Source organism: Canis aureus, chromosome 26 (genome assembly GCF_053574225.1).
Source record: "Canis aureus isolate CA01 chromosome 26, VMU_Caureus_v.1.0, whole genome shotgun sequence".
NCBI lineage: Eukaryota > Metazoa > Chordata > Mammalia > Carnivora > Canidae > Canis > Canis aureus.
The window spans coordinates 27,696,989-27,715,276 of record NC_135636.1 but is presented as its reverse complement, the minus strand read 5'-3'; the positions used below and the strand labels follow the sequence as shown (position 1 = coordinate 27,715,276).

General features: G+C 47.6%; 1 protein-coding gene across 13 annotated transcripts in view; it reads right to left on the bottom strand.

The window, feature by feature from the left end:
• EFCAB8 (EF-hand calcium binding domain 8) overlaps positions 1 to 18,288 on the bottom strand; it is a 75,150-nt gene that overhangs the window by 15,665 nt on the left and 41,197 nt on the right. For 6 of the 13 annotated variants that reach the window (XM_077872705.1, XM_077872710.1, XM_077872713.1 and 3 more), the window contains 9 exons: positions 16,926 to 17,063; positions 16,338 to 16,451; positions 14,952 to 15,179; positions 13,962 to 14,032; positions 12,813 to 13,017; positions 11,771 to 12,004; positions 10,498 to 10,632; positions 2,407 to 2,628; positions 1,735 to 1,872 (listed from right to left, as the gene is read on the bottom strand). In XM_077872705.1, the coding sequence (XP_077728831.1) occupies positions 1,735 to 1,872; positions 2,407 to 2,628; positions 10,498 to 10,632; positions 11,771 to 12,004; positions 12,813 to 13,017; positions 13,962 to 14,032; positions 14,952 to 15,179; positions 16,338 to 16,451; positions 16,926 to 17,063 (1,485 nt within the window). Of the gene's footprint in view, positions 1 to 1,734; positions 1,873 to 2,406; positions 2,629 to 10,497; positions 10,688 to 11,770; positions 12,005 to 12,812; positions 13,018 to 13,961; positions 14,033 to 14,951; positions 15,180 to 16,337; positions 16,452 to 16,925; positions 17,064 to 18,288 lie in introns of all 13 variants that reach the window. The other 7 variants (XM_077872706.1, XM_077872707.1, XM_077872712.1 and 4 more) reach the window with 7 other exon arrangements.

Genomic DNA, 18,288 nt, shown 5'->3' with positions numbered 1-18,288 from the left:
ATAATATCTTTGTGCAGAGATTCAAAAGGCACATAAGACTGTAAGATGGCTTTCAAAACTGCAAACACATACAACTCTCTGACCTAGAAATCTCACTTCCAGGAGTTTATCCTTCAGACATATTTTTCACGCATATGAAATAACATGCACTACTCACTTTCATTTAAGAACAAAAGATTGAAAACAACCTCAGTTTCCCTTCAAAGGGAATTATATAATTAATATATCCTATGGCTTATTACACAGCTATAGAGAATAGTGTAATCATATGCAAAGATTTCCAAGATACATTATGGAATAAGAAAAGCAAGATGAGTACCAGTGCATATGACCTGCTACCATTACATAAAAATAAGGAGGAAAGGACTTTCTGCACTTCTGTTTGCATAAATAAATACTGGAGGAATAACAAAAAATTAATAGAAGTGAAACAAGAACTATTTTGGGGGGTCGGGCAGAAGCAAGAGTAAGTGTTCTCACTATAAGCCTTTTTGCATCTCCTGAGTTTTAAAATCTTCATCGATATATAATATACATACAGAAAAATGCCAGAGTAAATTTTTACAAACTGAACACAACTGCATGACCAGACCCAGATTATGCAACAGAGCATCGTCAGTCCACAAAGCCCCCCACCTGACTCCTTCCAGCTACTCCATGCCCCACACAAAAATAATCATTTCTAATAGGGTACGTCTGTTTTATCTGTTTTTTGTATTTTATATAGATGGAACTATAAAACTTACAATATGTCTTCTCTTCTGTCTTCTTTCACTTATATTGTTCAAATAATAACCCACTTTGTAATAAGTTGCAAATAATTCATTTCTAATGCTGGATATTGTTCCATACAGTATGTACAGTGCAATTTATTTTTTCAGTTTCCACTGATGGGCATGTGGGTTGTTGCAAATGTAGAGTTATTACAAATGGTAATTCTATCAAATGTTCTTATTCATTATCTTTCAGAGCAGAGGCTTCTCTTAGGTATAAACCTAAAAGTGGAATTGATGGATCATAGTGTAGACATATATTCAGGTCTAGCAGTTACTGCCCAACAGTTCCCCAAAAGGATTATGCCAATCTACATTCCTGCCAGCAGTGGAAATTCCAGTTGATCCTTGCCAACATTTGGTATTGCCTATGTTTTTAGTCTTAGTCATTCTGGTGGGTGTGTAGTGGTATCACACTATGGTCTTAATTTGCATTTTCCTGATAACCAAGGAAAAGGTGCTCGACTTCATTCGTTATTAGGGAAATATTAAGTGATTTTTGGACTACGTAAATATATTACCTACTCAACAAAATATATATGTATTTTCATTATTTTTTAAAGGATTTTATTTTTTAAGTAATCTCTACACCTAATGTGAGGCTCAAACTCACCACCCTGAGATCAAGAGTCACATGCTGTACTGACTAAGCCAGCCAGGTATCCCAAATATTTTCTTTATTTTAAAAAGAATTCATGACCTCAGGACCCTCATTGGAAAAATTAAAGCCCACGGAAGGGGTGGCTAGGGATACATGGCTACATGTGTGTGTGTATTCACGTGGGTATATTTGGTGTGTGTATACTTGTGTTTTACTGGTTAATGGTGACTTCTGGCTAAAAGCTTTTCTACATCAACCAGACTACCTTGAACAGGAAACATGAAAGACTCAGAACCTCAGGGAGAGAACCTTGGCCCCAGCTCAATAGTGTGGCTCCAATTCCCCTGGTAATCTTCCTACCTCCTTCTCCTTCAAGGGGATGTAGTGTGGCAGGTTGATCTGGACCTGCTCAGGAATTAAGAATTGGAACTTGTTTGTCCCTCTGGGTTGAAGTGGTGTCTTGTCGGTGAACATGCAATAATCCTCGATGTCCCAAATCTAGGCATAAAGTGGGGGTTAGTGGCCCAACGCCCCATGACCCCAACACCAACTCACACTGTGGGCCCCTCCCACTCTATTTCTCTTCACTCTGAGGTGTGAACATTCACACCTCTGAAATACCCAGATGCTCAGGGTCAGAAGGGGCCCTGGGCATCTCCTAGGCCAGACCCCTTTGCGGGCATGCAGAGAGGATATGACAAGACACTCTAGCCTCACGTCTCACCACGACGCATGAAGTCAGCTCCTGAGACACCTAATTGCAGAGATGCACAGCTGGGGGTGAGGGGTTGCAGGAAGAGAACAATTTTGCAGGGGACCCACTGGGAGAGGCTTGTTGGAGGGCCCTTTGGAGCCATGTCCTCACTCATTTCCTGGGCTCACCAGAGCAGAAGAGGACTTCTACTGTCCACTGTTGTATGAATGAAACCAGTACCCAGGGAAGTAGGGACTAGGCTGGCGCCACATGCAGCAAAGATGTGGCCACAGTTTGGCTGGTGCCAGCCCCTCAATCTCAAACCAGTTCTTCCTCACCTTGATGTGCCCTTTACAATCTCCTGTGACAAGGATCAAGTCTTTCTCATCCGTGGCCATGGCACCCACACCCACATCCCCCTGGTTTTTGAAGTCCACAGGGAACTTCCCCAACAGGCCTCCGCTCCCGTGGATGGACCAGGCATAGATGTAGCCATCGATGCAGCTGCTCAGCAGGGCAGCTATGTGTGGCAGGCGAGGCCTGGTCTGCAGGAAGATTATCTGTGGGAAAGAAGCAGGCCCACTCAGCAGTGCTGTGAGCTGGGACTCGCCCTGGCCACTGTCATGTGGTGCCGAGGGCCCTGGGTAGGTCACCACCCCCTCCCAGTTCCGCACTTTCCTAGATGCCCGGTGAGAATGCTGACCATCTACCACTCTTCCTTCCTAGCTGAAACCAAGGAATGCTCTGGTGCACTATGAGCTTCATGAGCACAAGGATTTGTGTCTTTTTTTGTTCATTATTTTATCCTCAGTAACTGTAATGGCGCCTGACATGTGGTACATGATCAGTGAATGTTCATTGAAAAAAGACATACAAGGGGCACCTGGGTGGCTTAGTTGGTTAAGTGGCCTCATGATATTGGCTCAGGTCATGATCTCAGGATCTTGAGATTGAGCTCTGAGTCAGGCTCCATGATCAGCGGGGAATCCACTTGAGGCTCTCCCCTTCTGCCCCATTCCTGCTATGTCAGAAATTACAGTGTGGTTTGGGGTGCCTGGGTGGTGCAGCGGGCTAAGCAACCAATTCTTGGTTTTGGCTCAGGTTGTGATCTCACAGTGTCATAATCTCAATGTTGTAAAATCAAGACCCACTTTGGGCTCTGTGCTCAGCAAGGAGTCTGCTTCAGACTCTCTCTGTTCCTCTCTCCCTGCTTGCTCGTTCTCTCCTAAACAAATAAAGCTTAAAAAAATTACAGTGTGGTGGCTTATGTGTTCCAAAACACTTCACCTACAACAAAAACTCTTGATTATCCCTCTATCATCATACATGTCCAAAACAAAATTAACCTGCTTCCTGTTGGCCCAGGTGCCAGGGCCACAGAACCAGGAGTCTCTAAACCAAAGACAAAGGGCAGGCATTTCCCCACTTTATGCAAGTATACTTGCATGCAGTGCAAAATGTGGATAGCACAGACAGATGAGAAGAAATTAAAATCATCCACAGAATCCCAATACCCAGAAATAATCTCCATGAAGATTTTAATGCATTGTCTATAAAGACTTTTATCACTTTAAAATTATGAAATACACAGAAGGGGAAGTAAGTGAGAGGATAGGGTAACTAGGTGAAGGGCACTAAGGAGGGCACAAGATGAGATGAGCACTGGGTGTTATATGTTGGCAAACTGAATTTAAATAAAAAATTTTTTAAATTATGAAATATACATGCAAGAATAGACAAAAATACTCATGGAAGAAGAGAGATCCCAGAAACAGATTATAGAAGACTCTAATACTATATAAGAATGATAGACTCTCAAGTCAGTGGAGAAAAGAGAAACTACGCCATAAATGGCATTTGAAAAACTGGCTATTAATTTAGAAAAAAATTTTTGGATTCATACATCACGCCATACACAAAACTACTCAGATGGGACAGAAAGATGACTCAATAGAGACACAATTATAAATGTCCAGGAGAGGGGGTACCTGGGTGGCTCAGTGGTTGAGCATCTGCCTCTTGGCTCAGGCATGATCTCAGGACCCTGGGATAAAGTCCCATATCGGGCTCCCCGCAGGGAGCCTGCTTCTCCCTCTGCCTATGTCTGCTTCTCTGTGTCTCTCATGAGTAAATAAATAAAATCTTTTTAAAAGTATCCAGGAGAGGGACGCCTGGGTGGCTCAGCGGTTAAGCGTCTGCCTTCTGGCTCAGGGCGTGATGCTGGAGTCCTGGGGATCGAGTCCCACATCGGGCTCCCCGCGTGGAGCCTGCTTCTCCCTCTGCCTATGTCTCTGTTTCTCTGTGTGTGTGTGTCTCTCATGAATAAATAAATAAAATCTTTTTTTAAAAAAAGTATCCAGGAGAAAAAATAACAAACTTTTCTGTGATCTTGAGATAAACAATGACTTTTTCTAGTGTCACAAAGGAAAATAATAAAGAAAGCTAGATAAAAACTAAAACCTCAGTGTGATAGCACAAAGGCAGATGAGGTAAAAGTATCTGCAAATATACAACAGGCAAAAAAAATATATATATACACACACACACACACACACACACACACACACACACACACAACAAGCAAAGGATTCATTTCCAAAGCATTTAAGGAGCTCTAGGAAATTAATGTGAAAAACAACGGACAAAGGATATGAGTGAATGTTTAATTTATTGAAAAAATACAAATGTCTAGGGGCACCTGGGTGGCTCAGTTGGTTAAATGTCCGACTCTTGATTTCGGCTCAGGTTATGATCTCAGGGTCATGGGATCAAGCCCCGGGGTGGGTTCTGTGCTCGGCATGGAGTCTGCTTAAAACTCTCTTGGGACGCCTGGGTGGCTCAGCGGTTGGGCATCTGCCTTCAGCCCAGGGCGTGATCCTAGAGACCCAGGATCAAGTCCCACATCGGGCTCCCTGCATGGATCCTGCTTCTCCCTCTGTCTGTCTCTGCCTCTGTGTGTGTGTGTCTCATGAATAAATAAATAAAATCTTTAAAAAAAAAAAAACCACTCTCTCTCTCTGCCTCCCCTTTTGCCCCTGCCCCCCACACTCATGCACATGCCCACACTCTCTGAAAGAAGGAAGGAAGGAAGGAAGGAAGGAAGGAAGGAAGGAAGGAAGGAAGGAAGGAAGAAAGAAAAGATAAATGTCTAACAAACATATAGAAAGCTCAGTATTACAAATAAAGAGATATTTTTTAGAAAAATTTCTACCTACCAGACTGGCAGAAATTAAGAAAAGGCTAGTATCCATTACTGACTTAGTGTAAGGACAAAGGTAGATGCACACACTATTGGAGGGAGGGCAGTTCATCACGGCCTTCTTAGAGACCAAACTGGCTTCATCCATCAAAATATAAATTGTGCTCATTTGGTGATCCATCAATCCCACTTCTGGAAAATCTAGCATAACTGCATAGACAAATCTATGAGGATCTCAGTTGCACCATTGTTTATAATAGCAAAAAACTAAGAACAAGTTAAATGTCTATCATTTGGGCATTCATTAAATAAGTCATGGCAAATCCAAAGAAAAGTACTGAAGCCAGGGGTAGGCTGCCAGTGAAGTTCATAAAGCTTAAGGCAAAACTCAAGCTCAAGTTCAAAGCCCTTCCAAGGGAGGGATTAGCAACATGTGATGACTGTTATAATTGTCAGCTATAAGTTTTAGAATTGTCATTTTTTTTCTCATTCTAAATAAATTTTCACCTTTGTATCGAGTTTTTTATTCATAATTTTGTGTTATTTTTCATAAGGTATGCCTACCAAGTTATACAAGTTTTAGGTTCAAAAAAGCAAAGATTGGCCCTCTGTATAAAGCCATTAATAAGAATGGAGTAGATAGATTTATAAGTACAGAGAGGAAAAGTTGTCCGCTCTACACTGCTAGGTTTAAAAAATAAAAAAGCAAATAGCTGGATTGTAGTCTCAAATGTTCTCAATCTTGTTTAAAAACCAAAACCACAGGCAGCCCGGGTGGCTCAGAGGTTTAGCGCTGCCTTTGGCCCTGGGGTGTGATCCTGGAGACCAGGGATCGAGTCCCGCGTCGGGCTGCCTGCATGGAGCCTGCTTCTCCCTCTGCCTGTGTCTGTGCCTCTCTATCTCTCTGTGTCTCTCATGAATAAGTAAATAAAATCTTAAAAAAAAAAAACCCATACACACCTGTGTGTATATATAGCAAATAAGCATATAAAAATAAATCTCAAACAGGCACACTTAATTTTTTATTGTAATCATTATTTATCATTTTTATTTTTATTTTTTTAAATATTTATTTATTTATGATAGACATAAAGAGAGAGAGAGAGAGAGAGAGAGGCAGAGACACAGGAGGAGGGAGAGGCAGGCTCCATGCCGGGAGCCCGACGTGGGACTCCATCCCGGGACTCCAGGATCGCGCCCTGGGCCAAAGGCAGGCGCTAAACTGCTGAGCCACCCAGGGATCCCCTATTTATCATTTTTAAAGATAATTTTGGGGATCCCTGGGTGGCACAGCGGTTTGGCGCCTGCCTTTGGCCCAGGGCGCGATCCTGGAGACCCGGGATCGAATCCCACGTCGGGCTCCCAGTGCATGGAGCCTGCTTCTCCCTCTGCCTGTGTCTCTGCCTCTCTCTCTCTCTCTCTCTATCATAAATAAATAAAAATTTTAAAAAAAAGATAATTTTGTCATAAGGTGACTCCAGATCATTAAGTATTCTCATAAAATGTGATTCCTCATACCAACACAGGATTCACCAAAATGATGTGCCACCAAGATCTCCCATTTCTGAATTGGGGAAAGTTGAGGCTTCCTTCCCAATCCTTCCTGCACCACCCCTGGGACAGCTTGAACAGGCAGACTGAAGGTACATGATGGCCAGAGACTGCTGCAGGCTCAGAGAGGGCCATGGGTCTGCAGGAGGACATAGTCAGGGCTGTGGCCAGTGTCTGGAGTGGACACAGTAGGATGCCCTGCCCTGGGCAGGACTGAGCAGGATCCGTGGGGTTGGAAGGCAGGTAAGCAACACTATTCTTTTTGTGCTCTGCACGTGGCCCCGGAGACTTTGAAGAGAGTCTCCTGCCCAATTTGGAAAGAGCTTCTGGATTGAGGTTGGTGTTCCAGCCTCACCCATCCCAGGGGTCCCAGACAGCTCTCAATAGCAGGGCAACTAAAGGTCTACCTGGGACCCCTGCAGAAGAAGCTCAAGCTACACCTGGGCTGGGCTTCATGCCTCTAGGAGGGGTTTGCTACTCCCCACCCATCTCGTCCCTCACTGCAAAGGAGAGGGTCAAGGACTGGGCCTTTATCTACAGACCATAAGAGACACAGCTGCACCTGGATCTATGTCCTTATCTCCCTCCAAGGGCCAGACAGAAATGGTTGCAGGAAGCCTGCCAGGTAAAACTCCCCATTTTACCCCGTCCACCTGACTTTCATCCACTAGGGAAAGGCTTGGACCAAGCGGGACCCTCTCCAGGGCACCATCCTGAGACATTCCACTCTGTCTGCCACCCAATTCCCCAGAGGGAAAGGACTTTGCTGTTTCATAAACAGTGGAGGTACAAGACAGAGCACTTAGAAGCCAGGAAGCAAGGTCAACATCAGATGTGGACCAGCCTTGCACAGGACATGTGCACACACACAAACCACAGTGCCTGAAATTTCACCAATAGACATTCAGCCCTTTGCATGCAATCTCCAAAGATTCTTGTCAAGGTTCATGACACAAATCATATTACACACAGATTGGGGCACTAGGTGGCTCAGTGGTTGAGCATCTGCCTTTGGCTCAGGGTGTAATCCTGGGGTCCTGGGATCAAGTCCCACATCAGGCTTACCATGGGGAGCCTGCTTCTCCCTCTGCCTATGTCTCTGCCTCTCTCTCTTTCTCTCTCTCTGTGTCTCTCATGAATAAATAAATAAAATCTTTAGAAATATGTATATTACACACAGATCACCAGTCCAGATAAAAAGCCCAAGGAATTCCCAATGGTAGCAGGACAAAGAGTCAAGGACACAGACTTTGAAAACCAACAGATCTGGAATCAGGCCTTGGCTCAATTATTTTCTGACAATGAGAATCTTGCACAAGTCACTTCACCTCATTGAGCCCCAGTCTCTATCTATAAAATGGGAATAGTAATAATACGTACCCACCAGGGCTGTTTGAGAAAGAAAAATAATTCATGTAAATGTTTAAGCTATAAAGGATCCAATGTTGCTATAAAGGCAGAGCCTATAAATCGACCCCTCTAGCAGAAACAGTGGGCCAGCCTGGACAGGTCAGGCATAGCATATACCAAAATGCCATGTAGCTAGTAAAAGAGAGGCCAGGGCTCCACAGATACTGCAGGAAGAGATGTCATGAGGTGTCGATGAAAAAGAGCAACCTGCAGAGTAGCGTATAAATAAGAGGATACTATTTGGCTAAAAAATATTTATAGGAACACATATACTTTCATATATGTATGTACTTGTGTATGCACAGAAAGGCATCTATGAGGATACCACATGCCTTAAAACTAGTTACCCCTGGAGATTGAGGAAGAAGGCAAGTCATTCTTTTATTTTATACACTCCTGTAAGGCTTGAAGTTTTCAGTTTTAATGAAGGACATGTACCATATTCTAATTAGAGAGAGAGAGAGAAGTGCTCTTTATTGAACATTTCAAATAAGCTCTCCTGTGAGGCCTTTGCACCCGCTGCTCCCTCTGCCTGCTTCACCATCCTTCCAAATAACTAGAGCTTCAAACTCTGAAAATGCCACCTCCTCTGTGAAGCCCTCCCTGACCACCCTATGCAAACAGCCACACCTCTCCATCTCCCTTGCCATCCTCCCTACTCTAGCCTCAGTTTTCTGGATCTCCACTGTATTTACTCACCCATGACCTACCGTTTATTTTACTTGCTGGTTAATTGTCTCACCCCAACTAGAAGTCAGCTCCATCAGGGCACAGGTTTTTGTTTCTTTTATTCCCTGCTGCCACCCCCAGAGCCTGGCATGTGGTAAACACTCAATGAATAACTGTCTGTGCCCTGATGGGACTAGGTCACAGCCAAAGGTCAGACTTTGAGTCATCTACTTTGGTCAGACTCAGAGGCTGAAAGGGATAGGATCTTTTGAGCAATTGTTTCCAGGAATCCATCCTTTCAGTGCACTTACAAAAGTGCACAGAAGCATATATACAAGGACATTCAATGCAGAGCTGCTCATCAAAGTTAATTGGAATTAACCTACATGTCTATCAAGAGAAGGCTGGCTTAATCGTTTGTGACACATTCAAACTACGGGCACTCTGCAATTATTACAAAGAATAAGACAAGTCAACAAAAGAATAAGATGAATCTAAATTACTGATATGAAAACATCTCCATGCCACATAGTTAAATTTCTAAAAAGTACATGGTAGGACATAACTATAATTTCATATCACTGGTCTAAAAATAAAAAGGATAAAGGCAAACCCAGTTCACCAATCCACTAGAAGTGACTGTGGCTGCTACTGTTTTATTGGGTGGGGTGGGGTGAATGAGACATGTTTAGGACCTTTATATTTTGCTTTATACACATTTCTTTTATTTTCTTTTTTTTAACCAACTAGTGTTACTACTTTGAAATTTTTTTTTCTTTTAAGGCTTTTTTTTTTTTTTAAGTAATCTCTACATCTCATGTGAGACTCGAACTAACAACCCGAGATCAAAAATTGCATGCTCTTCCAACTGAGCCAGGCAGGCACCCCAAGGCAGTTTCTAAAAGAGACAGAAGTACGTTCAGAATCTGGAGGACAGACAGTCCAACCACTCACAGCTCTCCACTCCACCACTGCAGGACCCAGCTCTGCAGGGCACTGCTCCCCTATTCCTAGGTCCCCAGTGTCCTAGAGCTGGGAAAGGGGGCAGTCCTGCCACACCCTGACACAACTATGATGTGTATTTTCACTAGGCCCCTGGTAGGGACTTAGGGAACCCAAGTAGTCTCTGAATTACTGTTATCTTTGTGGATAAAAACTAGAAGGGACCTTAGTGATGACTTCATCTAGTGGTGACAACACAGTGTGGGGCACCCAGGGTCAGCGAGGGGAAAGGTGCAAGAGGGAGAACAGAGATGACCCAATCCCTACTCACATGCTGTACAAAACACCCTACTAGAGCTCAGAAGGGCATTTTAATAGTGGGTTCTGGCAATGCTGTTTCTCCTACTTCCCAGTCCAGCCCACCAACCAGAAGTGGACTCTTGACAGCCCTCCATGCACACCCAAGGAGCTTCCCCACACCCCCACCACAGCAGCCCTCAAGCCAGAATCCTGAATGGTACCTTCACCTCCACTACGCCTCTCCAGGTCCTGGGGAGAATCAGGCTGGCCCCCTAGGCTTGTCGGCCCTGCCCTTCCCAGCCCAACCCGACTGTTCATGCCCAGCTCACAGACCAGACCCTGCCTACACGTGGTTCACCTTCTCCACCGATGTGTTGGATTGCAGTAGTATCTTCTTCTGGAATTCCCCTCTTTTCCTTTGAGCGTCTCTGATGATGGACTGTTTGCCATGGGGCATTCTTAACAGCTTGGGGCTTTGTGAACTGACATGTTTCTGGAAAGAAAAATGGGCCTCCCAGATCATCATGGTGAGGGAGTGTCTCCCTACCCTGTGGGGGAACAGAGACCAGAGGCAGATGCTGGAAGTACAGCCAGCCCAGCCCTCCTCAGTAGATCCACTGCCCTGCAAAAGGCCCAGCCAAGTATGTAAAGGATTCTGCAGTAAAGACACTCCAGCGCTGGGGAGTCTCCATTTTAAGTAACCAGAAGCTTCCATTCTCAGGGTAGAGACTTGAGTTTGCCTTTAGAGTACACCCCCACCCCAGCCTTGTCCTGGAAGAGACCGCTGGTCAAAGGAGAGGGTTAGGGTTGCTCTAGAAGATGTTAGTGCAGTGGTGCAGCCCCGATACTCCAGAGGTGCTCCGAGCATCCTGTAGTAGTGTAGTGTGAGCACCTTAGAGTAGAACCTGCTGGAGCAGGCCACGTGGGCTCCAGGTCTACTCTGCCTACTCCTGACAAGTGTCATGTGTTGGTGGAAGGGTGTGGGGGGCAGGGGAGGGAACTCTCTTTCAAACCTCAGTTTCCAGGAATGGGAATCAGGCTTCAAGGGCTGAAGCAGTCTGATGGGCTCCCCTGGCCCCACACAAGAGATATTGTACTCACTGCAGAAGCCAAATCCCCCTCTCTCCCTACCCCCTCACAATGGGATCATCAGTCAAGGCTGCCCCAGCATTAATCCTGGGGCAGAGATGAGAGGTCAGAGGGAAAGGGAAGTAGTTTGCCTCTACTTGGGCCTCAGACCCCTGAAGCCTGGTTTCCAGAGAGATGAGGCTCAGCGGCAGAAGTAGGCAGGCCCCAGTGGCTCATCTGCGCCAAGTCACACCTGCTGGGAGACTGAAAAAGTAGCCCCAGCAACTAGCCTATGGTTGATTCCAGGTTCTTTGGGTGGTCTGCCCTCCAGGTCTGGCCCCTGAGCTTGTAAATACTGCAGTCTGGTACTGGCCATGCTCTAAGAAAGGAGCATGCCCAGGCTTGAGGCAGCAGAGTGGGGTGCATATGGTGAATCTAACCAGGGAGGTGGCCTGCCTCACTGCAAGGCTCAAAGCAAGTTGATGAACCCTCCATCAACTGCTCCATATAAGGACACAAACACACAATAGGCACACAGGTAGCTAGCAAATGAGGGTAGTCACCTGCCTCACCTCCGCTCCCACCTGCGTGGGCATGGGCTTTTCTGGCTCCTTGTCTCTGGGGCGCTTCATCACTGGGGGAGCTGACATCAGGTTCCGTTGCAGGTTGGCATTGGCTACAGCCCTGGCTCTGGGCCCCAGGGGCTGCGTTGATGGTTTGTACGCCCACTCCTTATGTTTCACACAAAGCTTGCTGGACTGGAGGCTCTCAGCCAGGGAGTTGTCCACTTCTTGGATCTATGCCAGGGAGACAACCACCCCTGTGACACTGTAATGTCCCAGAGAGAAATGCAGGGCCTCCTCAGCCCAGTAAGGGCCCTCCAGGTGCCCCAGGGCTTGCTCCCTAGAAACCGAGTACCCTTACAGTCATCAAACAGGAGCTCATAACCCTGTCCCGGGGCCAACCATGAATGCCCTGAGTACCCACAGGCAGATACTATTCTCATGAGGGACTAGGTCTCTCCATCTGTAAAATGGACAATGGTTTCCAAATATTTGTGAGGTCATTTTTAATCTTAAGGGAAGTTCCGAAGTATAAAATAGGTAAAAAGCCCAACTACTCTAGGGGAAGCTGCTACAGTAGCCTCTGAGCATCTCTCCCCAACATGTTTGGAAAGTCACTGGATGAGGTGACCCTGAAGGCCCCTTCCAGCTTTCATCTGCAAAGATAGCATAATTCAGAGATAATGTGGGTTTCCTAGATCCCTCCCATGAGCTCAGTGAGCCCGGATTAACAGTATGAGTAAGATAGGAACCGCCTTCAAGGAGAGACAGAGGAACACGACCAGCAGCACAGCCTCTGCAGTCAGATTGCCTGGGTCTGGATCTATCACTTCTTAGCTGTGCAACCTCAGGCAAGATGCTTAACCTCCCTGTGCCTCAGTTTCCTTGTCTGTCAAACAAGAATAATTATAGAAACTAGCACCCAACTATCTAGCTTCCAACTGCCTCCAAAGTCATCACGTGCCCTCCCCTTCCCAGGAATGCTTCCTGCCCGCCCTAGGCCCTCCAGCTGATTCTCACCCATAGCCGAGACAGACCATACCTTCTTGGGCAGCAAAGGCCAGGGGCTCTTAGAAGCATTGAAATTGAGGATGGGCTTGAACAGGTTGATGTTCCAGAAGAGAATATCTCCATTGTAGGAAGAGGTCCCAAGGAACTGGTTTTGGTACTTGGCCATGCTCAGAACATCTTCCTTGTGGAAGCTCTGCCATTGGTAGCACAGGAGGACTGGCTTGGTCTTATGGAGCCTACAGAGGGCCAGAACGGGGAGGGCAGGGAACTTGGCCTTCAGTGCTCCACAGGAAGGAAACACCAAGGCCTTTTGATTCTGGGAGGCAACTTGGGAGAAGGCAGTCAGGTTGAAGCTCTGCCCCACTGACCTCATTTACTAAGCACCTACTATGTGCCAACTACAAAGGCTCTGTCCCAGGGACTTTATATAAACTAATCTTCCAGAATTGCCCTGTTCAGACATCTGAGTAAGGATTAAAGGAGAGAAGCCATGGCCCTAACAAAGCCCTCTAAAAAGGAAGAGGCCTTGCACATTCTGTTCCCTCTGCCTAGAATGTCCCTCCTACCCCAAGCCCTTTGCTGCTTCACTGAGAAGATCCCACTCCACCCACTACATCCTCAGATGAGCCTTTCCGGACTGCCCCTGAGACTAAATCAGATTTCCATCCCCTCCCCATAGAAAGTTGTACGTTTTTTTCCCCACAGCACTCAAAAGACTTTATCATCGGGATGCACTGGTGGCTCAGTGGTTGAGCATATACCTTCAGCTCAGGGCATGATCCCAGGGTCCTGGGATCGAGTTCTGCATCAGGTCCCCCACAGAGACTGCTTCTCCCCCTGCCTATATCTCTGCCTCTCTCTCTCTGTCTCTCATGAATAAATAAATAAAATCTTTTTTAAAAAAGACTTTATCATCATAAATGAAGTCATTTGATTAGCATCTGCCTCCCCCTAGGAGGATAGAAACCCCATCATTCTTGTTTATACCCATCTCCAGCACATAGCACAAAATCTAGAACATGGTAGCCTCACGGACTGATGAAGGAATGGATGGGTAAGCAGATGAAGCACTGAATGTTATTCACCATGAATTTCTTGCTTGGTCTTCCAACCACTAGGGGAGCTAGGAATGGAGGACCCCATGTGAAGTAGAGAACAGTCAGCTGCCCTTGCTACTCACATGAAACAGGTGATTCTCTTACTCCATCCAGTCACGTAGAACACTTTGTTCATATGGACAATCCCGCTAATCTAGTGAAGATGAAAGAAAACAGAGCCCTAAGGCACCTCAGAGGAAATGGCTCTGGGTCCCGCATGTCTTCCTAATCATACCAAGCAAGAAGTCAAACCTCTCCATAATGATAAGAGTTCCCTAGAAGCGATACCACCATATATTTTTCAGAATGTGCTCACAATATCCCATTTGATAGACTTGGAGGAGGAAGAGAGGGTAGGTATCCATGTCCACTTAATATGCAGATACCTACTGACCTAGAAGGTCAAATAACTAAGTGATAGGACCTGGACCAGTACTCAGATCCCTAGCAACTTGGCCAAGGGCTCCTTTGGAGTTGGTTAAAGGACTTTCATAAGAGTTAGTAAGGGGCTTAGGTCCAAAGTGGAACTATAGGCTTTGCTTTGAGCCACCCCCACAGACACACATCCCTATGATGCTCTCAGACATTTCCCAAAAAGGAGTGAGTATGTGGTTCACCTGGCCCCACTGCTAGAAATGCCATTCAGGATGGCTCAATGGTTGAGCATCTGCCTTCAGTTCAGGGCATGGTCCCGGGGGTCCTGGTATCATGTCCCGAATTGGGCTGCATGGAGCCTGCTTCTCCCTCTGCCTATGTCTCCACCTCTCTCTGTGTGTCTCTCATGAATAAATAAATAAAATCTTTAAAAAAGAAAAAAAAAATCCCATCTGAAGCTCTCATACCCGGGGTAAGGCTTGCTAACAAACTGAAAGGACAAGAGTAGCTAGCACTCATCCTTAATAAAGCCAGGCACTTTTGGCTATCTTCACTTTATAGGGGAGAACACAAAGGCTCAGGAAAGCCTGAAGCCAAGCAGTGTATGGTCACAGCCTTCAAGGGAGGCCTAGAGCCTTGAGAGCTGTGCCTCACTTCTCACACAGCACCCCTGGCCCCGGCTGACAGACCAGACGGACCTCCAGCTGGTCCGGGTTGGGGAAGGTCAGCAGGCATTCACCCACAGTGTAGTTCCACATCTTTATGGTGCCGTCGCGCAAACCCGTGAGCAGGCACCGCTCGGATTCATCCAGGCACATGGTGGTCAGCTCCACTTGCTGGTCGCCAGTCACAGAGAACTCCATCATCCTCTTGCCTGTCTTGATCTCCCACACACTCACCAAGCTGCTCAGGCAGCCGCTTACCACCTGCGGGGGAGCACACAGCCGGGGCTCCTAGAGTGAGAGCATCCTCACTCCTGATGGTGGCGTCCACCTGTCGTGACTGGAGCTAGCCCAGTCCCCCACCTCCCCACCAAGCACTTTGAGGACAGGCATCTGGGGCCTTTCTGCTGCCAGAAGAGCCCTTGAAGACAGGCCTTCCTCGGCTCTTTAGCAGAGGCCAGTGTCAGCTGGCGCAACTCTTTTAGAAGTAACCATATTGGTGAAATCCCCTTTAACTCAGAAATGGCATTTATCAGAATCTCCATAGAAAATAATCTCTACTTCAGAAAAGATATTTACTGAAGCATCATTAATACTGGGGTGGCGGTGACAATAGGAAAGCCACTCATTGTCCCCAAGAAAGAAACTTGAGAACAAGGGAAGGCCACTCCACGTCAGTGCAACAGGAACAGGTGGGCCTATTTCAGACCAACCCTCCTGAGAATAATCTAGAAAAGCTGGGGATTTTAAGTGTTTGAAAGCATCCCAGATCCCTAAGGTATGCAGGATGGTGGTGCCAGGAGCAGGCCTGAGAGAGGAGAGCAGAGAGGTAAATGGCCTCGTGCCACCCCGCAGCAGATACAGCCTGTCCTGCCCAGAGCCCAGGCCAGAAAAGGGGTCCCCATGGAAGTGGGAAGAGGGAAGGGGAGCCCCCTCTGGGACCATACCATGTACTCGGTTGTTCCACCCCACCCAGAGATCTCTACTCAGGACCAGGGTGCCGATCTTCCCTGGACTGGGGCTTTCCTGTTTAATGACATCCAGGAACAGCACCCACACTGAGAATCTCACACCAGCCCTTACCCGGTGCTCCCTCTCACCCTCTGTGTACAGAAGACTGTGTGTCCAGCACTGAGCTGAGGCAGGGGCAGGAGCACACAGGCTCAGAGGAGTAAGGTGATCCTCTGGCCAAGTGGTGGAGCTCCCACCCCACCTCATGCCGCTGACCCCTCTGCAGGGCTGCTTCTCATCCATAGGCCACTGCCCCACACCACCTTCAAAGCTATAAATCCTACCCCTACCCTGCCACTGTGCTGACTGCTCCTTAGATGCAGCTCTGGACACATCGGGAGGTCTGAGTCCTGCCCTATGTCACCCGGCACTCCTGTCAACCTGAGAGACCACCAGCCCCAGCCCACTCACCTGCTTAAAAATCTTGCTGTAGAGAACAGCGCACAGGGGTGTGCTATAAGTTGTGGTCCTCTCCCTTGGTTTCCCAGGCCCCTCAGTCTCCAAGTACCCTTTTAGGATCCCAATCTGTAGGTGAGGAGAGGGGCAGACAGCTGGGCAGTTGGAAGAGCTCGCCCCCAATGACTGGCCCCAGGGGAAAAACTTCCAATAAATTGCAACATCAAGACATCCTGACTGCGCATGGACCTGACCCCAGCGAGGCCTCTTGGTTTGTCAGCCTGCTTACTGATACCTCTCAACCCTACTCCATGGAAATCCAAGGTACCCTCATAACTTCTGGGAAGCTTACAGCCTCAATCTGGTGACCCCTCCTCCAGTGAGCCTTCTCTGACCAAGCCCTGCCTAAAGCTAGGCTAAGGATCTCTGCGCTCTGAGAAGCACCTGACATAAATCTCCATCACAATATGGAGGATTTTCTTCTGACATTCTCTGTTCTTCTTCTACCTCCTAGGTTCCTTGAGGGATGAGGCAATGTCTAATTAATACACTCCCTGCTCCTGCCCAGGAGCAGGGGCTTGCTCCCTCGCACACAGCACTCACTGAAAAGGTGCTACAGATGAGACTGTCTTCATTCTTGTGGAAGTAGACACTGGTGATGGGGCAGTTTCCCAGGGCAAAAAGCTTCCCGGAAAAGGACTGGAGGCATATGTAGTCCTGCATGTCCCACACACGGATATTCTAGGGAAGGTGGTGAGAAACAGGCAAAGAGGCTAAGAGTGGGTGCTCAGGGATGCAGAGGGCACCTGATGCCTTAGGATGTGAGTAGGGCCAGTGGCACCTGGCACAAGAACTTCGACATATGCCTACTGCACACGTCCCAACCGTACAATAGAGATGCTCTTCTTATACTCAGAGAGGAAACTGAGGCATCCCCTATTCAGAGCCTTCCCCCAGGGCCTCCTCCTGGAGCAGCTGCCTCTCGATGCCTGAGGACGAAGACCAAGCAAGACAGCATGAGCCCCTGCAGACCCTCATAGGCTCCTCCTGCAGCCTACCTCAACTAAAGCTAGCCATAGCACACAGTGGCTACCAACAGAGTTGCAGCCTCCTTGAGTTCAGCCCAAGTTGAAGTCCCTCCAGGATGCTCATTGCTTGGAAACATCAGCAGTAAGCAGGGAACGGCCTGGACTGGAATCGACCAGACTCTGATCCATACCCTGCCTCTGCCTATCATTACTGTGAGGATTTGGGCCAGCCCATCCCGGTCCCCCACCCCTCCAGCCTCGGCTCCTGCAGCAAAGGCCATGACGCCCAATTCTTGGGGCTACCAGGAAAGTTCCAGATAATAGCAAGTGTGTGCTGTGTCAGGGAACATGGCATCAGTGACCTAAGGGTCCTGACAACTTTCAACCTACTGAGTCCCAAAAGACACAAAAATGTGCCCTGAAGGAGCGAACCTTGAGCTGTTGGCCTGCATCACCACGTTGGCCAGAACACTCGAGCAGCCCAGCAGATGGGGTGGTACCCTGAACCAATCAATGCCTATGAGCAAAGTGACAGGCCCTGAACTTGGGAGCCCCGGGCACTGAGAGAAGGTCTAGTCAGGCCCTGAGAGCAAGGGCAGCCGGAGAAGGGTCACCAGGAAAGCTGAGGTGCGAGTTTGGGTCTGGGGGAAGGGGGAGGGCAGGGGAGTGCCTCACACGTATTGTATACCTCCTATGTGCCAGACGCGACACTGCTGCTTTACCGCCCAGTTCTCCTCTAAACCTCTCAACCCCCATCCTGTGGATGAAGGGACTGAGGCTCAGAAAAGGCCCACGGGGTAAGAAGCCAGTCTGGGTTCTATGGGAACCCAGCTCTGCTGGACCGCTCACAGTGGGGTGCAGGACTCCACCTGGGGCAGCTCCCTCTGTGCCTAGGCCAGGACCTCCTGGGGCCAGGAGGTCACACCACCCGCCTGGGC